Source organism: Pollicipes pollicipes, unplaced genomic scaffold, assembly GCF_011947565.3.
Source record: "Pollicipes pollicipes isolate AB1234 unplaced genomic scaffold, Ppol_2.1 Scaffold_1600;HRSCAF=1878_pilon_pilon_pilon, whole genome shotgun sequence".
Taxonomy (NCBI): Eukaryota; Metazoa; Arthropoda; class Thecostraca; order Pollicipedomorpha; family Pollicipedidae; genus Pollicipes; species Pollicipes pollicipes.
Window position 1 is genome coordinate 12,593,781 of NW_023595962.1, and position 19,629 is coordinate 12,613,409.

Consider the following 19,629-nt stretch of genomic DNA (forward strand, 5'->3'; position numbering starts at 1 on the left):
ATACTAACACACATAGCTAGCGCAAAGTATCTGTGGTTCAAGGATATGATTCTTGGACTATTATATTGTAAGAATATAATGGTACCACGAGTGACGAAAGTTCAAATCGTACCCTAGAACGTGAGCTAGTATTTTCTCATTGCTGCACCTATTACTGTAACGCCAAACTGAACATTAAAATGCTTTTATTAAACACTCAGCAGTTCTGACTGGAAGCTATTGAGGTGAAGCACGTGGCTGCCGTGGTTCTAGAGACAGCATACAGTCCTCTACCTTCCGTATTCGGTGCCGCCGTCTCAACGCTGCACATCGTGATACCTTATCAGCCATTTATACATAGTTTATTGTACATTTGTACAGGTTATTGGCAGCCGTAATACAAAACACCAATGTCCTCCACTGGACAGAGATACAGACATTGGATAGATCACACTCAATAGGAAATGTATGGAAAATTATTACAGTATTCGAGGGCAAATAACATGTCCAACACAGGGTTTTAAATGCAGTCACAGCGACGAAACCATCATAGATAGGTACAGAATGCTATGCAGGTAAATCAGGAACCAAACAAACATCCCATCAGTTGGGACGGAAAAATGACATCAACACTCGAGGGACACTTGACTCCAAGAAGATAACACATTGGCCACTCTTAACACTATGCTTTCGTGTTCATGCTCCGCTCAAAGGATGACCTCGCTGTACATAAACGATGCATTCATTTCCATCAGCAAAAGCACATTTAGCGGGTACACATACCTGTACACTTCGTCTTCGCTCTTCCTTTTCTCCATCATTGCGTGCATGTGAACTACAACTCTCATACCCTGGTGAGACAACGTATATTCCTGCGTTGAGGGCGGCTGTGCCGCTGTTGACACCTCTCCCTCGCTCGTTTGGTTGTTCTAGGCATGCCTAGGTGAAGGCATGAGCCCCTTCTTGCTTCACCAGCCCAAAACAGCAGCAGAAGAGCTCGGTCTCAGCACGGAGCTCTTTACTGATGGCCTATTCAGTGGGCGAATCTGTGGAAAATAGATGCGTGAAAGAGGGATTAAAGGCGACATGCTAGGTACTCCTGTGCAGTGACACCATACAACAACGGTACAAATAAACTCGTTTTAATCCATTATTTTCCATTTAGGTCGGGCAAATTTTATGGTTGAAACTAATCTTGAGCACTGCCTACATTTGCCGTAGGCTCAAACTGTCACAAGCATTCATCGCAGAAGTACAACATTCCCAGCTATATGTACGGATCATGCTCCACTAGATGCCCCGGCACCACCACACACTAGCTCCTCCCCAAGCGTACATCGACACCAAACCGAACTGAACTCCGGCATGCCTTCTGGACAGGAGGCTACTCATCTCAACCATGCCCTAGCCGGGCTACAGCCGGATACGCATACCACTGCAACTGAGGGCAACGTCAGAAGGAAGCCGCAGATCCAGACCACGAAAAACGTGCTATTCACGGTGAAGGAGAACGCCCAGGCAGACGTCCACGAGGAAGCAAGCAAAAGTGCTGCAGCATGGACCCCGCCACTGGCCTGAGCCGTGCGTCGGTGTTCTGTGGTCCTGCCTTTGTACGGCAGCTTCGTCATGATCTTGATCTTGATAGTGCATCGAACTAACGCCGGCAGCTTCTCGACGTAACCATGGTTTCTTGATGCATGTTGACTTGCTTATGATTCAGCACCTTGTACATACCTGCACAGTGTGTCCATATGTGAATGGAGTCAAAACCCACCTTTGTCCCAAATTAGCCAAGGAACCATTCGGCATTTGAGTACTTGGACCATTCTTCTGACCACCGGCCATTCTGGGCGAAGGCGCGTAGGCGTCTCGTCTGTGTTCGCTCCGGTTCCGGTAAAACTAGACTAGTTTCCCTCTCAGGCCCATCCCAACGTCAGCACCGTCTCCGTTTCTATCCATGTCAAGTCTGTTGCCCGTCTGACGCCCGCGCGCAACCTGCTTTAACTGTTAACTGCGCAGAAACTGCGCAGAAACTGCGCAGAAACGATTTCACGCGTGGAAACGTGACAAAACACTCGTCATTTACCCCGCCTCCCTTAAGCATGAAACAGTTCAAATATCGTGCAGCCAGCCTCGCGAGGGCCTTTGCTAGTCTTTGGCGTTTGACGGTACGATCGGCGGCTGCAAAGATCAAGCTTTTCGAGTTTCCCTCACTTTTCAACAAGCCTTTTCAAAGCCTTTCCTTGTCGGCTCATCCGTAGCCTTACAACCACACAGATTTTCCACTTGCTGACGTTAAGACTAGCTCAGGCCGTTATGAGACTCGTAACTAGAGACATAGAGACTAGGATAACTAACCTCATAGTTCTAACTGACACAAAGCAGCTAGCTGAGCCCTCCCGACTCGAACTGATCCCAGTACCAGCGTTCCATCTATCCAGAGTATGGCATGCAGTCAACTTGACCTCAACCAACAACAACTGGTGACCCAGTATACCAGTACTGCGATCACGTCAGGCAGCATGGGTCTACTGAACTGCAATACATCGGTCATTCCAGCCACCGAATGAAAAAAAAAACATTCCGGCCACCTCTCAGCGGGTCATTCCAGCCTCCCCTAAAAATAGTTGCAGTCACCGTTCAGCAAGTCATTCCAGTCAGTCAGCTTTTGAGGATTCATTCCGTCATTCCAGTCACCTCACAGTCATTCCCGCATGTCGCAAGTCATTCGCATGTCCTCCCCGGCATGCCCAGCGTCTGCAGCGCGGTCACAGCCCACATCTTGAAATCTAGCATGGCGGCGTTGGCAGGGGACCATGGCCTACTAAATTTCGTGAAAGTTTCACGTTAACACTGGCGATGCATGCCGGGAATATCTTTCAACTGAAATTTGACCGGACTAGTTTGGGGACATGCCTAACCGCTGGACCTTTGTAAACGGTTCACAGCTTAAGTACAGGTTATATCAAGATCTGAGAAATCTTTGGACATCAAGATGGTTTTATCTACTTTTCGGCAATGCGCACTCTTCTTTTACCTGGCTTTGGGTTCCCCTGGCTGCGTCCCCGGCTGCACGAGTCCGTCCTCAGTCATCCCTCCCGGCCCCGCCTCAGGGCGCATGCGATACTCCTCCATCTAAGACTCTGCGCATGCGCAGTTACCTGCCTGGCAGCCAACGCGACCAGTAGACGTTTCGCTTGCGACTCTGTTTCGCTGGCTGCCCACCAGGTGGCAGGTAATTGCTGTCCAGCGCGGCCGACTCGAGCAGCGCCGACGCTGATTGATCATCGACCAGTGACGTCACCGTTGTCGTTCCACTGTCCTGTGACATCGCCTGTTGGGCGCGTCCCTCGGCGGCTGTGACTGACCTCTCCGGGTTCTGGTAGCTGTATCCAGCCGTCGAGGCCGCGGCAATAGCCTCGGGCGGCGGCTCGGTGCGAACCAGCTCCAGGGTGAGGAGGCCGTCCGGCGTGACAGTCATGCCGTCCACGAGGAAGGCGCCACCACGCAGCGCATCCAGCTCGGGGCTGTCGAGGTCGCCGGAGGGGCGCAGCGCCGCGCCGCCGGCCGTCGCCGCCTCGATGCTCGACTCGACCGACTCGCGGATCGAGGCGTCGTCGAAGCTGGCGCCGAGCAGACTCGCCAGTCCGGCGTCGGGCCCGCTCTGAGACTCGGAAACGCCAAACGCGCTGTCCAGCGCTCCTTGCACGCCGTCAGACGAGGTCGACGTCGGGGCGGCGTCGGTGGTCGTCAGGAAGTTGTTGGAAGTGGAGCTGGGGCCGGCACTGGAGCTGACACTGGACAGAGTGCTGGTGTGGAGGCTTGACTCGGAATTGGAACCTACGCTGAGCAAGCTAGAAGCGAAGCCTAAGTCTGAGTTCTCAGCCTGTCTGAAGGCGTTGTCCGAACTCAAACTGGGGATAGTGCTGGAACTAACGCCAGAGCTTGTACTGTACGCGGTACTGGACCCTGCGCTGCTGCCAGCGCTAGTGCCGAAGCCAGAACTCGTGGTGGATGCTATGCTGGTCCCCGCGCTGGATCCAGTGCTGGTGCTGAAGCTGGACTCAGTGCTGGACCTGGTACTCGACCCCACGGTCGAAGTCGAAGTTGAGCCCTGACTCGAGCCGACGCCCGTCGTTGAGTAGGAGACGGTCGTCCGGAAGCCGCCACCCTCCGTCGTCGACTCGGGCCGCGCGGAGGTCGTGGCCCCCGCGACGGACTGGACGGACACTGAGGTACTGCCGGAGGACGGCCGGGATCCGGGAGAAACGCCCGGAGAAGTTTGGGCGAATTCAGCGCCATCTGTGCTCGCTGTGCTCGTTGGAAGCGAATCTTGGCGGGTTGACTGGAAAGTTTTTGGGGACGAAGCACCTCCCGCCTTTTGTCCTTGATTCCGGGCTCCGAAGGCCAGCGCGTTCGTTCCGGAGCCCTGCCCCGGGGCTCCACCCGGGCCTCCGTAGGTCCTAAGGCTCTGCGCAGAGCTAAGCTCGCCTGCCGGCGCGCCGTACCCCTGGTCCGGGCTGTACGTCTGAGCGAACGCCGGCTGCGACGCGACGGGCTGCACCGGCCCTAGCCGGTCGCCGGTTTGCCCCGGGGCGCCGTAAGTTGACCCCGGCTGGCCACCGCCGAGCTGAGCACCTGCCGGTGATGAAGTGTAGCCCAAACCCGCCGAGCCGGCCTGTCCGGTACCGCTACCACTCAGGGATGCAAAGTTCTGACTGGTTGTTACAGGAGCCCCGTAGTCCTGATTGACTGTTGGCTGTGTGCCAAAATCCTGATTGGAGGTTGCCGGAGCCCCGTAGTTCTGAATGACTGCAGATGGTGCACCAAAGCTCTGACTGGATGTACCGAAGTTCTGACTGGTTGTAGCAGGAGCCCCGTAGTCTTGATTGGCTGTTGGTTGTGTACCAAAGTTCTGACTGGATGCTGCCGGAGCCCCATAGTTCTGATTGACTGCAGGTAGTGTACCAAAGTTCTGGCTGGATACTGCCGGTGCCCCGTAGTTCAGATTGGCTGTAGCTGGTGTACCAAAGCTCTGACTGGTTGTAGCAGGAGCCCCGTAGTTCTGATTGACTGCAGATAGTGTACCAAAGTTCTGACTGGATACTGCCGGAGCTCCGTAGTTCTGATTGGCTGTAGCTGGTGTACCGAAGCTCTGACTGGTTGTTACGGGAGCCCCGTAGTCCTGATTGACTGCTGGTTGTGTACCAAAGTTCTGACTGGAGGCTGCCGGAGCCCTGTAGTTCTGAATGCCTGCAGATGGTGCACCAAGGTTCTGACTAGATGTACCGAAGTTCTGAATGGTCGTTACAGGAGCCCCGTAGTTCTGATTGGCTGTAACTGGTGTACCAAAGTCCTGACTGGATGCTACAGGAGCTCCGTAGTCCTGATTGGCTGTTGGCTGTGTACCGAAGTTCTGACTGGATAGTACCGGAGCCCCGTAGTTCTGATTGGCTGTAGCTGGTGTACCGAAGCTCTGACTGGTTGTTACAGGGGCTCCGTAGTCCTGATTGGCTGTGGGTTGTGTACCGAAATTCTGAGTGGATACCGCCGGAACCCCGTAGTTCTGGTTGGCTGTAGCTGGTGTACCGAAGTTCTGACTGGATGTTGCCGGAGCCCCGTAGCTTTGGCTGGCTGCAAGCGGCACACCGTAGTTCTGGTTGGGTGGAGGTGATACGGAAATCCCCTGACCCTGGCTGAAACTTGTTGAATAGATAGGTTTGAAGGAGTTCGTTGTGAGTGCGGGTGCAATGAATGACGCGGGCTGGGTCATGGTGCGCATTGCCCTAAGGGTACTAGGGAACCGGGACGTTGGCGTGCCGTAGGAAATGGCCGGCTGCGCTGGCCCGCCAGATCCGAATGATTGTCCGGACCCGGCAAAGGATCCGCGGATTGATGACCCAGGGAGCGTCGCAAAGGACGAGTGCGAGACTGTGTTCGACTGTGAGTTTGAATTCGTACCATACGAGCTATAGCTGGAGATACCCGGACCTCCGCCGCCTCCGCCCGATGAGTGGCCGGATCCTCCGCCTCCGCCGGAGTATCCGGATCCTCCACCTCCACCGGAGTATCCGGATCCTCCACCGCCGCCCGACGAGTGGCCAGATCCTCCACCTCCGCCGGAGTACCCGGATCCTCCACTGCCGCCTGAGTATCCGGATCCTCCACCTCCACCGAAGTATCCGGATCCTCCACTGCCGCCTGACGAGTGCCCGGATCCTCCACCTCCACCAGAATATCCGGATCCTCCACCGCCGCCCGACGAGGGGCCGGATCCTCCACCTCCGCCGGAGTACCCGGATCCTCCACTGCCGCCTGAGTATCCGGATCCTCCACCTCCACCGGAGTATCCGGATCCTCCACCTCCACCGGAGTATCCGGATCCTCCACTGCCGCCCGAAAAGTGTCCAGATCCTCCGCCGCCACTGGAGTACCCGGATCCTCCACCTCCACTGGAGTGTCCGGATCCTCCTCCACCCCCGTGTCCTTGAAATAAGAAGACGAGATTTAAGCATGCATGTGAAGTCTGCTGCCTCCTGATTGACTTTCTTAAAAGAATGCAACGCATTAGCCCACAAATAAATGAATAAATTAAGGAATGAATGAAATGATGAATGAACTAATGAATGATATTGTACGATAAAGTTAGGAGTTGAATGCAGCCAAGTTCTTCACAATCCACGTGCTGCGACAGATGCGCGTGATCGGACACCTTAGACGAGATGTGACCAACATGGCTGCCATAGGCCATCAGCCCTAGCCTAGGCGTTGAAGGATATTTAAATTAACATAGATGACATCAAATGGTGCGAACGCATCAACGTGTCATCTCAGTAAAGTGCATTGAACAATCGAAAGGTCATTCCGGACAAACCTTCGGAGCCTCGGATCCCCAGTTCTGGGGAAATGACCTTCCCGCCAGGCGAAACATCTTTACACATTTGGACATAGAAGTTGAACTTATTTTGACAAGCATGCAGTTGTATCAGCTCAAGGAAATCTCTAAATTCTGGAGTGATTCGACCTTTTTCGCCACATGATAAAAAGAAGCAATGATAGCCTTACAACGAAACATGGCCCAACCCCGACCAAGAGCGCAGTCACTGGTGCTCGCAAGGGCCACTTTGGCCTGATGCAAATTTTTCTTCTTGATTTGTCAATCGTGCCTGTCAAGAGTTTTCATCATTTATCATCCTCATTCGGATGCTGATCATGAGTTATCATTTGTCATGTCATCACCTCCGCTGGATGGCGCGCCATATCCAGAGTTGGGTGTTGATGGCGCGCCGTATCCAGAGTTGGGTCTTGAAGGCGCCCCATATCCGGAACTGGGCCTCGATGGCGCTCCATATGAAGAACTCGGCTGTACAGAAATAAAGCCACCATCTGTGGAAGAAACACGAAATATGACAGCCGCACGACTTGCTTACTTCGAAGGAAAAAACACAACCCACGGATGATGTACGGTATCCTCACACCTACTTTCCCCAAATCATAACGGAAGGCACCCATGTCATCAATACAATGCTCCCCCTCCCCAAACACGCGTTTTGCCAGACCAGAGTTTCTCGACGTTTCAGAAACAGAGTTTCAGAGTTCCTGCTATGCAACCCGCGTCCCACAGCCGTGATGAAGCTCCGCCGTACACCCATGAACGGGCCCGCGAGCTGACGCCGACCGCATGTCTCGCTTGATTTAGCGGCCTGTTTTCAATTCCCTCCGCCCCTCTGCGCCGGATAGGCCGCCCGTTTGTTTGTCTCCCATGCCCGTGTGCCGCCCGGGCGCTTCCATAACTCAGCCGAACAGCAGGCGCGCGCGCTGCACAAAAGGCGGATGCGAGGAGATGGGCATAGGCAACTCCTGTACCGCCAGCCAGAGCCCTGCATCACGTGACAGATGCTCGTCCCAACAAAACCCTGCGTCTTGTGACAGATGCCCATCTCACCAAAACCCTGCGTCGCGTGACAGATGCCAGTCCCACCAAACCCCTGCGTCTCGTGACAGATGCCAGTCCCACCAAACGCCTGCGTCTCGTGACAGATGCCAGTCACACCAAACCCCTGCGTCTCGTGACAGATGCCAGTCCCACCAAACCCCTGCGTCTCGTGACAGATGCCAGTCCCACCAAACCCCTGCGTCTCGTGACAGAGGCGAGTGCAGAGCGAGGTTCATGTGACGGCTAAACGGCCCAAGGCGCCTCCTCCGTGGGGTTCAAAAACGTCAGCATGAAGAAGTATGCCCGCCTACTGCCGAGCCAATCAAGTATGAAAGCTAAACACATCCCCATGCCACCAGCCGAGCTGGTTTGCTCACCGCGTGCATAGTGAATGCTATTAACACGTGTGACTGTAAGCGATCCGACGAGAACCGATGTTCTTTCGCCTTCCGACTTACGACCGGTGCTTTAGCGATAAAGCGCTGCCACAGACGTAACGCAAAGCCGCGTGAACGGAGCGCCGAGCCTAGTTTCGTCCGGCGCGCATTTCCAAACTCTCTCACAATCTTATGCACGCGTACGCGGGTCGTCTGCATTGTCTGGCGCGCGGCCGGAGCGTAATGTCTGGACGCGCCGGCCCGGGGTCGGCGACCCCCGTAGTAATGAGGCGGCCCCCGCCCCCCGCCGCGGGCGCACGCGCAGCCGCCGCCGCCCGCACGCAGAAAGCGAAAGGGCGTTCGTCTCCGCAGTCGGCGGCGCTCCGGCGCGGGGGCAAAGGTCAATGTCGGCAACTGAAAGGCGACCGCCGCCGACCCGTGGTTAACGGGCTGGGGGGGGGGGGGGGGGGGGGGGGGGGGGGTAGGCGCACGCGCCGGTGTTTTCGTCGTGCGGCGAGGAACTGCCGCCGGCCATCGAGGCCGAGGTGGCGTGATGACCAGTGTCGGCCGCCCCTGGAGGCTGGGGTGGGAAGTGGAGCAGACCTGGGGCACTGGGGAGGTGCTACGCAATGGGACGATCAATGTGTCATGCATATTCTTCCGCTCATGGGCACGGCTTTGTCTTTCAGTGGGATCCAATTGAATGTCGCGGGCACTCTAATCATAGGCGCCCGGACGAGGGGATGGGGAGGGGAAGTTACGCAAGAAAGGCGCACCGCGCCAAACCGTCAAACGGGGTTTATATTGTCAAGGTGAAAGGTGATCTTCATGACGTAGCTGAAGCACCCGCCGATTGATTGAAGAATGGTTTGCAGGTCAAACCATGATGCACTTACTGCCGCCACCGTATCCTCCACCACCTCCTCCTCCGTGACCACCTCCGTGACCTCCCCCTCCTCCGTGACCTCCGTGACCTCCTCCATAGCCACCGCCGCCGCCGCCGCCCTTGTTAAACTTGCTCTTCAGCTGCTGGGCGAGGCTGATTAGCTTGTTGCCCTTGCTGGTCAGAATATTGCCTGCGATAAATCATAATTTGTAAGAACACTGGGTTCAGTGATGGCGAGGTGGTTGTGTGTCGGATGAGGAACTATCGGACAGTCGTCACCAGGCACTTTGACAGCAGCTGTCAATTGTACGGAGCTTGAATCCTAGACGATAGGAGTCCGCGCATTTCCGGCCCTGCTTCCCTTCTCCGACTGTTCTCAAAAGACGACCGTGACAGAAATGTGTTTAAGAAAAATGTTCCTTAGGGCACATGACTCATCCATGGGCGCGATGCATGTCAACTAAAGCGGCATTTCAAAGGCCAATGAACAACGTTAACATGCAGTACCGTGAACTTTTGCAATGCTGATGACACCTTAATTGGCATGTTGCAAACAAGCAATGTCCGGCCACGCTGTAGCTCATCTTTGAAGCCATGCCAACAACTTTTTGCCCCCAAAATTTACTAGCTGTTAATGGGCAAATAATATAACCTTTGAAGACGATATCAGGACATAATAATGGTTTACGACCGTGGCAGTTTTGATGCGGTAATTAAGTTTTCCGGGATTATAGACGTCAATGATGAGCAATGAGTGGTCAATCAGTGCTCGATCAGTGCCAGAGGCTGCGGAAAGATCGATTTAAATGCAACGTAGACCTTAGTCGGTAGAGAATGCTTCCAGCAATAAGTATAAAATCTCAGTTGAAGGCGTTGCAAATGAAAACCGTTTTCACGCTATTCTTACCGTACAATTCGAACAAAATCCTTTGAATTACGCAAAAAGTATCATAAGCAAAAGAGCAACCCTACTGTTTGTCGTCAGGCATATTAAAAGATGTCGTACATTTTGGATGTGTAATCGTTTTTAGGTCGTCATCATGTGTCTATCAATCATTTTACGTTTGCTAATTTGGTGCGGTGGCTATGGGACCGAATCAGAAACACCAAAAACATGAAATGTCGAAAAATATTTTTAAGGTGCGATAGAGACCAGATACAAAACATAGTCCGAATTCTGGTGACCCAGAAAAATAAATTTGGTCGGTAAAGGAGTAAAGTTGTGACACGCATATGACTGAAAGTTGAACACAATTCCTTCCTCCTCAAGACTCAGCAAAACCTGATGACGGCCGAATAATAAGCTGGCCGAAGCGTTGGATGCATAGTAATACACTGATGAGGACGATAATACGAACAATTATTTCATCCGTAGCAATGCAAAGTGTATGATGAAATACAAACGATAGAACACAAATATTTAAAAGTCAAATAATCAACTTAATGGAGCAGGGTTTACAGGTTACAGATTCGACCACATTTTCTGGAACTCCTGGGCTCTTGTTTATCCTGTTTTTTTTGGGGGGACGGGGCACTTCAGATTTGATACCAGATTAGGTTGCCGTTATATCAATCCTGCCATAAGAAGAGCTACAGTAAAACACACAAAACAAAAACATCCTTTTCACAGAGATCCAGGACAGCAATGAAATAATTTAGGATAAATACTCAAGTTTCACCATTAAAAGAGGAATGATACCAATTGTGGCGCGCCTTAGTCATCTCCCACGCGGACGACAGATAGCATGTCAGTCCACCTTTCAACAGAACCCACCTCCAGCCTTCAGCAACTGTCCCTTGATTCGGAGGAACGGCGCCTTGACCGAGGCGAGCACCCCGCCCAGCTTCTGCTTGATGCCGCTGAAGAGCCGCTTTTTCTTGGCGAAGATGGCCCCGATGTCGAAGCCCTTCTTGCCGCCACCGCCACCGCCGCCATAGCTGTGATGCCCGCCACCGCCACCTCCGCCGTGGCTGTGGTGTCCGCCGTGGCCACCGCCGCCACCACCACCGCCCTGAGAACACCCCCCGAGCGTCGTCAGAACGTGACCTGGATCCAGAGCGCTGTTAGGAAGTGATCTGGATTCAGAGCGCCGTCAGGAAGTAATCTGGATTCAGAACGATGTCAGGACGAGATTTGGACTCAAAACGCTGTCAGGACGTGATTTGAAATGAAAACGCTGTCAGGACGCGCTCTGAATTCAGAGCAATCAGGACGTGATCTGGATTCAGAGCGCTGTTGGCACGTGATCTGGACTCAGAGCCCTGTATAATGCTGATCTGGATCTGATAAAGAGATGGCTGTTGGTAGCCTCGCTGGTTTTCTAGTTTGCATGTCTGTATTTTTCTCCCCCGTCTTCGACATCAGCGATAGATCTGACAAAGACGGCCTATGGCCTATGTGGTCTATATGGCCTATATGGTCGTCCGTCGTACCGTATGGCATGTTATGGCCAGGTCCGTTTTGGTCACTCGGCTCGTTCGAAGCTCTAGAAACCCCCTGTATTTCTCTAGAGTGACGAGCCAAGCCACAACATGTGTTCGTGCACGCACGGACAAAACTCCAAAAACCCCCCGCATTTCTCCAGGGTGACGAGCCAAGCCGCAACATGTGTTCGTGCACGCACGGGCAAAACTCTAGAAAACCCCCGCATTTCTCTAGAGTGACGAGCCGAGCCACCCTGTGCTCGTGCACGGGCGGACAAAGGACTCCTAGCGCCTCCCGGTCCGGACTCTCCGGCGAGAGCCTACGCGCGGGGGGGGGGGGCACAACGACTTCCTGCACGCCAGAAGAATACCGCGGTCGTGAACACCCATGGTGCAATCGATGTCGTGTCGGACACCAGGGAAAGCAGTCTTAACAACGAACCAACAGAATACGGCGTTGCGTGCACGTGGCGACGACTCACGACAGTGTTCTTGTGTCGTAAGGCGTAAAAAGATGCCGCATGTTCCTGTGGTGATCAGACTTTTATGTCATCTTGCGATCAGCAAGTGGCGCTTCATGTTCAATGGGGCATTTGGTCACGTCTGGCGAATTAGGAGCCTGCAGTAAATACCGTAATTTATTGCCTAATGTTTCCCACTCTCGCGCTTGCTGCGGGGATTGCAAATGCTTGGAGCGGAGAAAGATGAGTCTTCACAGGTGGTGCACCAGAGCGTCTCTCTCTTTCTCACCCTTTGTCGATTCCCTCCATCGCCACCAACCACTTTCGTCCCTTCGCTTTCTCTTGTTTTTTTCTCTATCTCGCTCTCTACATGCCCACATTGAACAACTTAAATTTGATATATTTGTCTTCTTATATAACCTTCCTTCATTTTGAATCCAGTGCAGTCAACTAGCTATTTTCTGTACCTCCTAAAAATACCCTTGATACTTTGCCCGACCATAATCACCAACACACCAACTCGATGTCCGTGTGACACCAATCGGCACCATGGCGGTCATACAATGTCACCGCATATCCTCCACAACAGCCTGGGAGCAGCAGCTCTTCGAGAGCCTTCGATGCTAGAACAAGTCACCAGCAGCTGGGCAGCTGCTGTGAAGTTGCGCCCTCTCCACGCATGCTCCTACCGCAAACCGGCGCCTTCCGTGCGGCACGCATCCGGCTCTTTCACTGACGCTCACGCATCACTTTTGGGTTGTGCGCGTGTGTGTGTGTGTGTGTGTGTGTGTGTGTGTGTGTGTAAGTCGGCGCGTAACTCCGCTTAAGATCAAGGAAAACGCTTGTCGTGTAGCCACACCAGAGACGGCTCTAGTTTCAGACGGCACGGCGACAATAAGAGCCACATTAAATCCATGTTTTCGACATGCAGATGAGCCCACGATTCTCGGAAGATGGCCACATTGTTTGTTTATTATATCCTAGTTATCGGTCTGAACTGCGTGCCTCTTCTTTCATGTATCCTATCCAGAGGTAAACAAGGCTGTACAAATAATTAAATGAGACGTATATAGGTAGGCAGGAATTCAACAATTATGTCTAGTTCGCTTGAAACCTTTTTGTCATGCTGCTGAACATTTTGTGCTAATATTGACGCCTGGATCAAGTGGAGCATGAGTCCTACGTCCAAAACAAAACGCTACCCACGTGAGCTTGCAGAATCCTTTGGAAAACTCATTATGTGACAGGATACAGAATCTGGGTATATTTCATAATGGCGATAGAGCTTTAAAAACGCCGGTTTGGCCGAGCCCAAGGCGTAAAACGGAACAAGGGAGCTAGATGTGGCATACAGTGCTGGATTAAAAGCCACTCCCACACCATTTAACGAGACTGACGTTTCGTTTCTGTCGGCACTGGCATGCCTCCACATTTGAGTTGCGTCGTCTGGCATTCCGGCCAGGCCTTCGGTGCATGTACCAGCTGTCTACCAGCAACAATCATGCCAGATTCTGTAGTTTGCACTTGAAACTAGCTCACTGAGCGAGACTGAACTTGGCGAAGTTCTGGATACACCATCAGCACGGGACCCAAGTTAGTCACCCACAGTCAGTTAGGTTTAGTAACCATCGGTCAGTTTAATTCGGACCACGGTCAGTTAGGTCCGTCACTACTGTCTACCGCGTCGAGAAGGTTATTTGAAGGATGCTTTGAACCTATTATTGCAAGATTCTACTTGAGACTTTGCCATGACGACGGTGCCTTGATGCCTTGTCATGACAAAGTCAAAATTTTCTTTTGGATTATTTCAGCTAGATTCTTGATACCTATGGATTGGATCGTGCCTGGCTCCTATAAGTGCACGGCGAACGAACTTCCATATAACAGAAGGCTCTCCTGCAATCATTGACTATGACTCCATAATGGCCGTGTGAGCCACATACACCGGAGTGACCGCATGCGCAACAGCGCGTGCGCGACAGGCCCGTCACCTGTGAACGGTGACGGTGGCGTGGGGCGACCCTTGACCTCACGTGACCTCGGCCGACACTGTCCGGGAGGGCGCGCACGACCCTGACCCCGACGACCGGGCCCGGGACCGGCCACCACGACCGATGTAGCCGGGTCGGTGGTGATCTGCTCATTTATCGGACACGGGTCACAGCGCCCCGCCATCGGCCGCAAGCACCGGCACAATTAAACAATTATTTACAAGCGTTGTTGTCAGCTGAACGGTTGACCTCTCTCCGGTCATCAGCTGCGTGAGCCGATGACTTGCGGTCGCCACACGTGGAGAACGCCATGTATCTGAAGCTTGTCCCTTCCGGGACCACAAGAATAAAGCAAAGGTCATCTTTATCTGTTCTAATCTAAGTGTTTTTACCTGCAGTCCAGCGGAATGTTGTTTAACAATGCAGTCCAAGGACGTGCTGCTTTCTTACGTTTCTGTTTGTCGGCGTCGGAAATTGGCCTCATGGTCACGCCCTCCGGCCGGGTGACATACTACGGCGCGTCCTCGTCAGCCAAGGGTGGCTCGTCAAGAAGGGGTCACGCAGCGACGTGTCCGAGACACGGAGCACTCCGCTGGACACCGCGACACTCCTGGACGCTCCGCTGGCCGCGCCCACGCCGCGCCGTCCTGCGAGTGCCCGGCGGCATTGTCAAGCATGACTGATGACGTAATCGTCCCGAGGGGAGCGGACGCCATTGGCCCACCAGCGCCTCCGCCCCAATGCGGTCTATGAAACGGCGAGCGTATGTCGGCGCGACACCTCCACCTACAGTGTTGCGGTGGTGATCTGTATTCAGGGCTCCGGCTAATTAACGGCAGCGCCGGTTGGCCTCCTCGCGAGGGTGGCGGACCAGCACCGGTCGGCAGAGGAGGGCGGCAGGACCGACCTCGAGACGGTGGCGACGGGGACGGCGCGGGTCGCCGGCGGACGGCTTCACCAGCCCGTGACGGCAAGGCCGCTGCTCTGATGATGACGTCAGTGAACGGCAGGCGCGGCTGGCCGTCACGTCCGCGGAAGGATCGCGGCTCAAGAGGCGCGCTCCTTAAGGAACGTTCCTCGGGGAGAGCGTTCCTCAGGGAGAGCATGAGGCACGCTGGCTACTCTGTCCTGGCTTTCGGTGACTTTCGGTGGTTTTGGACGGTATGGTGTGGGATATCATCAGCTGGCAAACGTTGACTGGCGTCTGTCATGGATGACTAATCGTCTTGTTGATGGCTGATGACCGATGACTGATGTTACGTGAGAAAGAAGTGTCGATATGGTCGAACTGTTCATGATGGAAGTCAGTAATACAATATCAGCGCTGGAAAATTACCTCCGCAAGTCACTTATTTTGAGCTAATCACTAAAGCTACCATGTCGAATACTATCTCGAGCACCAACAAGACAGAAAAAAACTGCTTCCCAATGGAGGCTCCAGATAAAATCCTGCTCCATGTGCTTTACCTTTTAGTCGTTGGATGCTGAATTTCCTCGTCTCAAGGGTCCATCCGTTCATCGTTCAGCGCGGAAAAGAGGAGAGCCCGGATTGCGCGCGTGACCTCTTCACCCAACCGCACATCACTACCCATGGACAGTACGAAAGGAAGAAGGAGCGCGACGGATTGCAGGCCATTGCAGGTGATGCAGCACTCTAGGAATCAGATGATTGCAGGTGACGCTGTACTCCAGGAATCAGGTGATTGCAGGTGGTGCAGCGCTCCAGGAATCGGATGATTGCAGGTGACGCGGTACTCCAGGAATCAGGTGATTGCAGGTGATGCGGTACTCTAGGAATCAAGTGATTGAAGGCGATGCAGCACTCTGGTAGCCAGGCGTATGGAGGTGATTTGAGATCATGCTTACAAGAGGATCATACCCATATATAGGTCTCATGGTGAATATTAAGATGCGTCTCATATGTAGGTCTCGTGGTGAATATCAAAATGGGCCAGAAACAGGGCAAACGCTTCACCTTGACAGCTTTCTCAGCTTCAGTTGCGACACGGAGACAAATCCGTCACTAAAAAAGCCGTGAAGGTGGAACATTTGTCCTGTTCTGAGTCCTTTTAGTACATACCGCGAGACTCATGATTATTGCTTCGTTTACAATCTTGATCGCTAAATTGATTCGCTTACAATCGATTTCACTGAATTGCAATCAATTCAGTGGAATCGATTCAGCTTCGGCCCGCAGCCACGTGACTAATCCCGACTCCAAGCAGACAACACTGCTTGGAATTGTGCCGTTCCTTGAGGGTATCGGCTCGGATTCCGATTCAAGAGAAGTAGGGCTCGATTCCGGAATCGATTTGGATAGCAATGATTCCAGCGGCTACAGTTTGGGCAATAACCCGCTCCATGGATCTTATAAAAGCTCAGATGGAACGTTTACGTACGTAACCACACGGCTGTGCACACTGATATCCCGCTTGGTCCACATAAATTTGTCTGTCATGATAGTAATATTTGTTTTACTTACAGTGATGCTCTAGTTAACTCAGCGATGACTTAATCGTCATAAATTTGGCTGGGAATCACGAGAAGTATTATAGGGAACCAATCCCATCACAAACCAGTCGAAGTTTGCTTGATTCCGTGATCGATTAGACTCCATAAACGAGCTAATCGCATTTCTATTTTGCGTGAGGGCCGCCTGTTTAACACGAATTTCTGCCTTTCAAAGGGTCGCCGCTTCAGGGTGACAAACATATATTTGAAAATAAAACAAAACGAGCAGGAGGAGGAGTACCTTAACGTGCTGTCTATCCAACGTCTGGCCCAGCCACCACCTGCGGCCCAAGTACCACGTCGGGAGCAGCGAAATCAATGAATAATTAAATGGGTCCGAATCGTCATTACTCCCACGCAGTTCATGCATATGCTGGCAGGCGTCGCAGTGGGACACGCCGGGCGTCGAAGGGGCTGGTAGGGTCACGTCACTGTCACGCCTGCTCGGACATGGGTACGCCTGGTGCTTTCACTCAGTCGTTGAGGGTCGGACGTATGGAGATGGGTGAGGACGGGTGCCGAGTGTCGATACGTCGCATCGACACGGCGCGTCGGGCGGCGTCGAGGCATTCGCTGTTCCGTCGAGTAGACACACGCCTCGGAATCGGTCACTCCTCGGAATCAGTCACTCCTTGGAATCGGCCATCATTGGAATCTATCACTACTTGAAATCAATCACTCCTTGGAATCAGCCAATTCTTGAAATTGGCCATCCCTGAAATCGACCAATATTTGGAATCAATCACTCCTTGGAATCAGTCACCTCTTGGAATCAGCAACCCATTGGAATAACTCACTGCTTGGAATATATCACTCCTTGAAATTGGTTACTCCTTGAAATCGGTCAATACTTGGCATTGGCCACTCATTAGAATCGGACACTCCTTGGAATCACCCACTCATCGAAATCGGCCACTACTTAGAATCAAACGCTTTCCTGAAGATCTCTGCGCGAAACGGACTCCTGTGTCGCTTGGTTTACACATAAAGCCTCTGGTACATTTTTTTCTGGCTTTGAACAAACGTGTCTCTCGAACGTCTTCGCCTTCGCCTTCATGCATATTCAAATGTCATTGTTCAGCATTTCACGTCTTACACCGGGAGAAGAATCGACCCGTACGCAGAGGGCTATGCATTCAGGTGCCCCCGCGCCGGGTCTGTGTTGAAAACAAGTCAAAGGCCGATAAATCATGGGAAGAATGCCGGCGGCCCCATCAAGCTGGCCAGTTGCGGAGAGTGGACGGGGCGGGAGCTACTCACCGAGCCGTAACCTTTGGCGGTCGCCAGGGCAGCAATGGCCGCCAAGACAAGCAGAACCCCGACCTGGAACAGAGACATGGCAGCCGTCAGCACAACCGGGTCCGCGCGCATTCAACGGAGACACATCGAGACCTGGTGCAGTCCGTGTTTCACGAAGACTGCAGTCGTCAGTGTCAGTGTCAGTGTCAGTCTATCAGTGGCAGTGGCAGTCCATCAGTGTCAGTGTCAGTGAAAGTGTCAGTCCATCAGTGTTAGTGTCATTCTGTTAGAGTCAGAAGTCAGTGTCAGTGCCATTCCACCAATGTCAGTATCAGTCCGTCAGTGTCAGTGTCCATATCAGTGTCAGTATCAGCCTGTCAGTCAGTGTAGGTGTCAGTGTCAGTGTCGGTCAGTGTCAATGTCAGCCCTCAAGGCCAGTGTCAGTCCACCAGTGTCAGTGTCAGTGTCAGGTCAGAAGTCAGTGGCGAAGCGGTGCGCCGCGAACGCTGTGATGATGCTGAGAGTAGTGTGGTGCCGATATCCCCGACGCTACAGCCAGCCATGTGACCAGCGCACTGACGAAGGGGAGCGAGGAGGGGAGCGAAGTGGCGGGGAGCGGGAGAGATGCACGCTCCAAGCGTGCACGAGGAGTCACCAGGACACGCCATACATGACATGGAGTTTACGTTCGAGAGGGTGCGAGGTCGAGACTTAATGTCAAACGCGTGTCTGCATCCCGGCACAGTTGGCTTGATATAGATCGCTACGGTGGGTCACCATGACAACCACCGGCGTCACAAAACAGGCAAAGACGATTGGCCGTGACTGGTCGGGGACGGCTCCTCTTATCTACCATATTATCGTTCCACCCCGTATAATCTTAATAGAGAGTTCATCTATAATAATATATAATGGGTACATCAAAATATATATGGCATTATGTCTACAACATTTTGCAGAGTCGACATCCATCGACAGATCGGCAGAGTGGTTGTTCAGTTAAATATCCGTTCCGTCATATCTGTGGTCAGTACGGGTCAGTGAACGGGCCGCCGGAAGAGTGAAAGGATGGTCAACGGCAGGTGAGAAAGGCCAAAAGTGGTAAAGAATAGATGAACGCACATGTTTCCGTTTAATACGGTAAAAATATAGGTACAGACCCATTTCAGTATATTATCTGCAAGTTAATAACGAAAAACATACATAAGCCACTTCCATGTTCAGGACGATAACCTGTCTGCCATGTGGCACGTTCATTTTCATGTTCAGTACGATAGCCTGTGAGTCATGTAGTACGTAATGTGGTGAGCTGCTCCTGACATCACTTGAGTGCCCGCACCGTTCGCTTCGACGCGGCGCACGGTGTCCAACTCCCACCCCCGCACCTTTCTACACCATGCGGATGCAAGCTGGCGACTGCGACCCCTGCCGACCCTGCTGACCCCTGCTGACCCGTGCTGACCCCCGCTGGCCCTCCAGCACCACTCTGTATGTGTGCGGCCGGTCTGGGTCGCTGCCAGCCTCGCCAGCAGCAGCGGCTCTACCACTGTCGTGAGGGAGAGGCTTGGAGGCAACACGATACGTTGCAGGGAGACGCAGCTGTTCCGCGTTCGGTACGAGACAAAGTGGCGTATTTCCTTCGAGAATGACAAAGTTTCACGACAGCTTTTTGCTCATTCCGTATGAGCCATGCAAAACAAAAATTCGACTACCATTTGGAAGAGGAAAAGTGGTTAGGCTAGACAGTCCAGGTCATTCCACTGCTGCTGCCTTTGATTTATAGTGGTTGTCACAAAGTAGAGGTCTGTGCTACGAATAGCTTGGA

The 19,629-nt window shown here is 52.9% G+C and overlaps 2 protein-coding genes across 2 annotated transcripts in view; both read right to left on the reverse strand.

Moving 5' to 3' along the window:
- Nucleotides 1-331: 331 nt before the first annotated feature.
- Nucleotides 332-5,913, reverse strand: LOC119093987 (trophinin). Its single transcript, XM_037217034.1, has 2 exons — nucleotides 3,141-5,913; nucleotides 332-1,025 (listed from the first exon to the last, which is right to left on the reverse strand). The coding sequence occupies exons 1-2, from the start codon at nucleotides 5,759-5,761 to the stop codon at nucleotides 1,013-1,015; spliced, it is 2,634 nt and encodes an 877-aa protein (XP_037072929.1). The 5' UTR covers nucleotides 5,762-5,913; the 3' UTR covers nucleotides 332-1,012.
- A 1,301-nt stretch (nucleotides 5,914-7,214) lies between these two features.
- The window catches only part of LOC119104027 (cold and drought-regulated protein CORA), a 28,796-nt gene continuing 16,381 nt past the window's right edge, over nucleotides 7,215-19,629 (reverse strand). The window contains exons 2-5 of the mRNA XM_037227753.1: nucleotides 17,826-17,888; nucleotides 10,953-11,190; nucleotides 9,189-9,368; nucleotides 7,215-7,342 (exon numbers count right to left, since the gene is read on the reverse strand). Coding sequence (XP_037083648.1) covers nucleotides 7,215-7,342; nucleotides 9,189-9,368; nucleotides 10,953-11,190; nucleotides 17,826-17,888 — 609 coding nt within the window. The remainder of the gene's footprint in view (nucleotides 7,343-9,188; nucleotides 9,369-10,952; nucleotides 11,191-17,825; nucleotides 17,889-19,629) is intronic.

Excerpts from the sequence above, each read along its gene's own strand:
- LOC119093987 (XM_037217034.1), bottom strand. The coding sequence starts at position 5,761 with ATGCGCACCATGACCCAGCCCGCGTCATTCATTGCACCCGCACTCACA.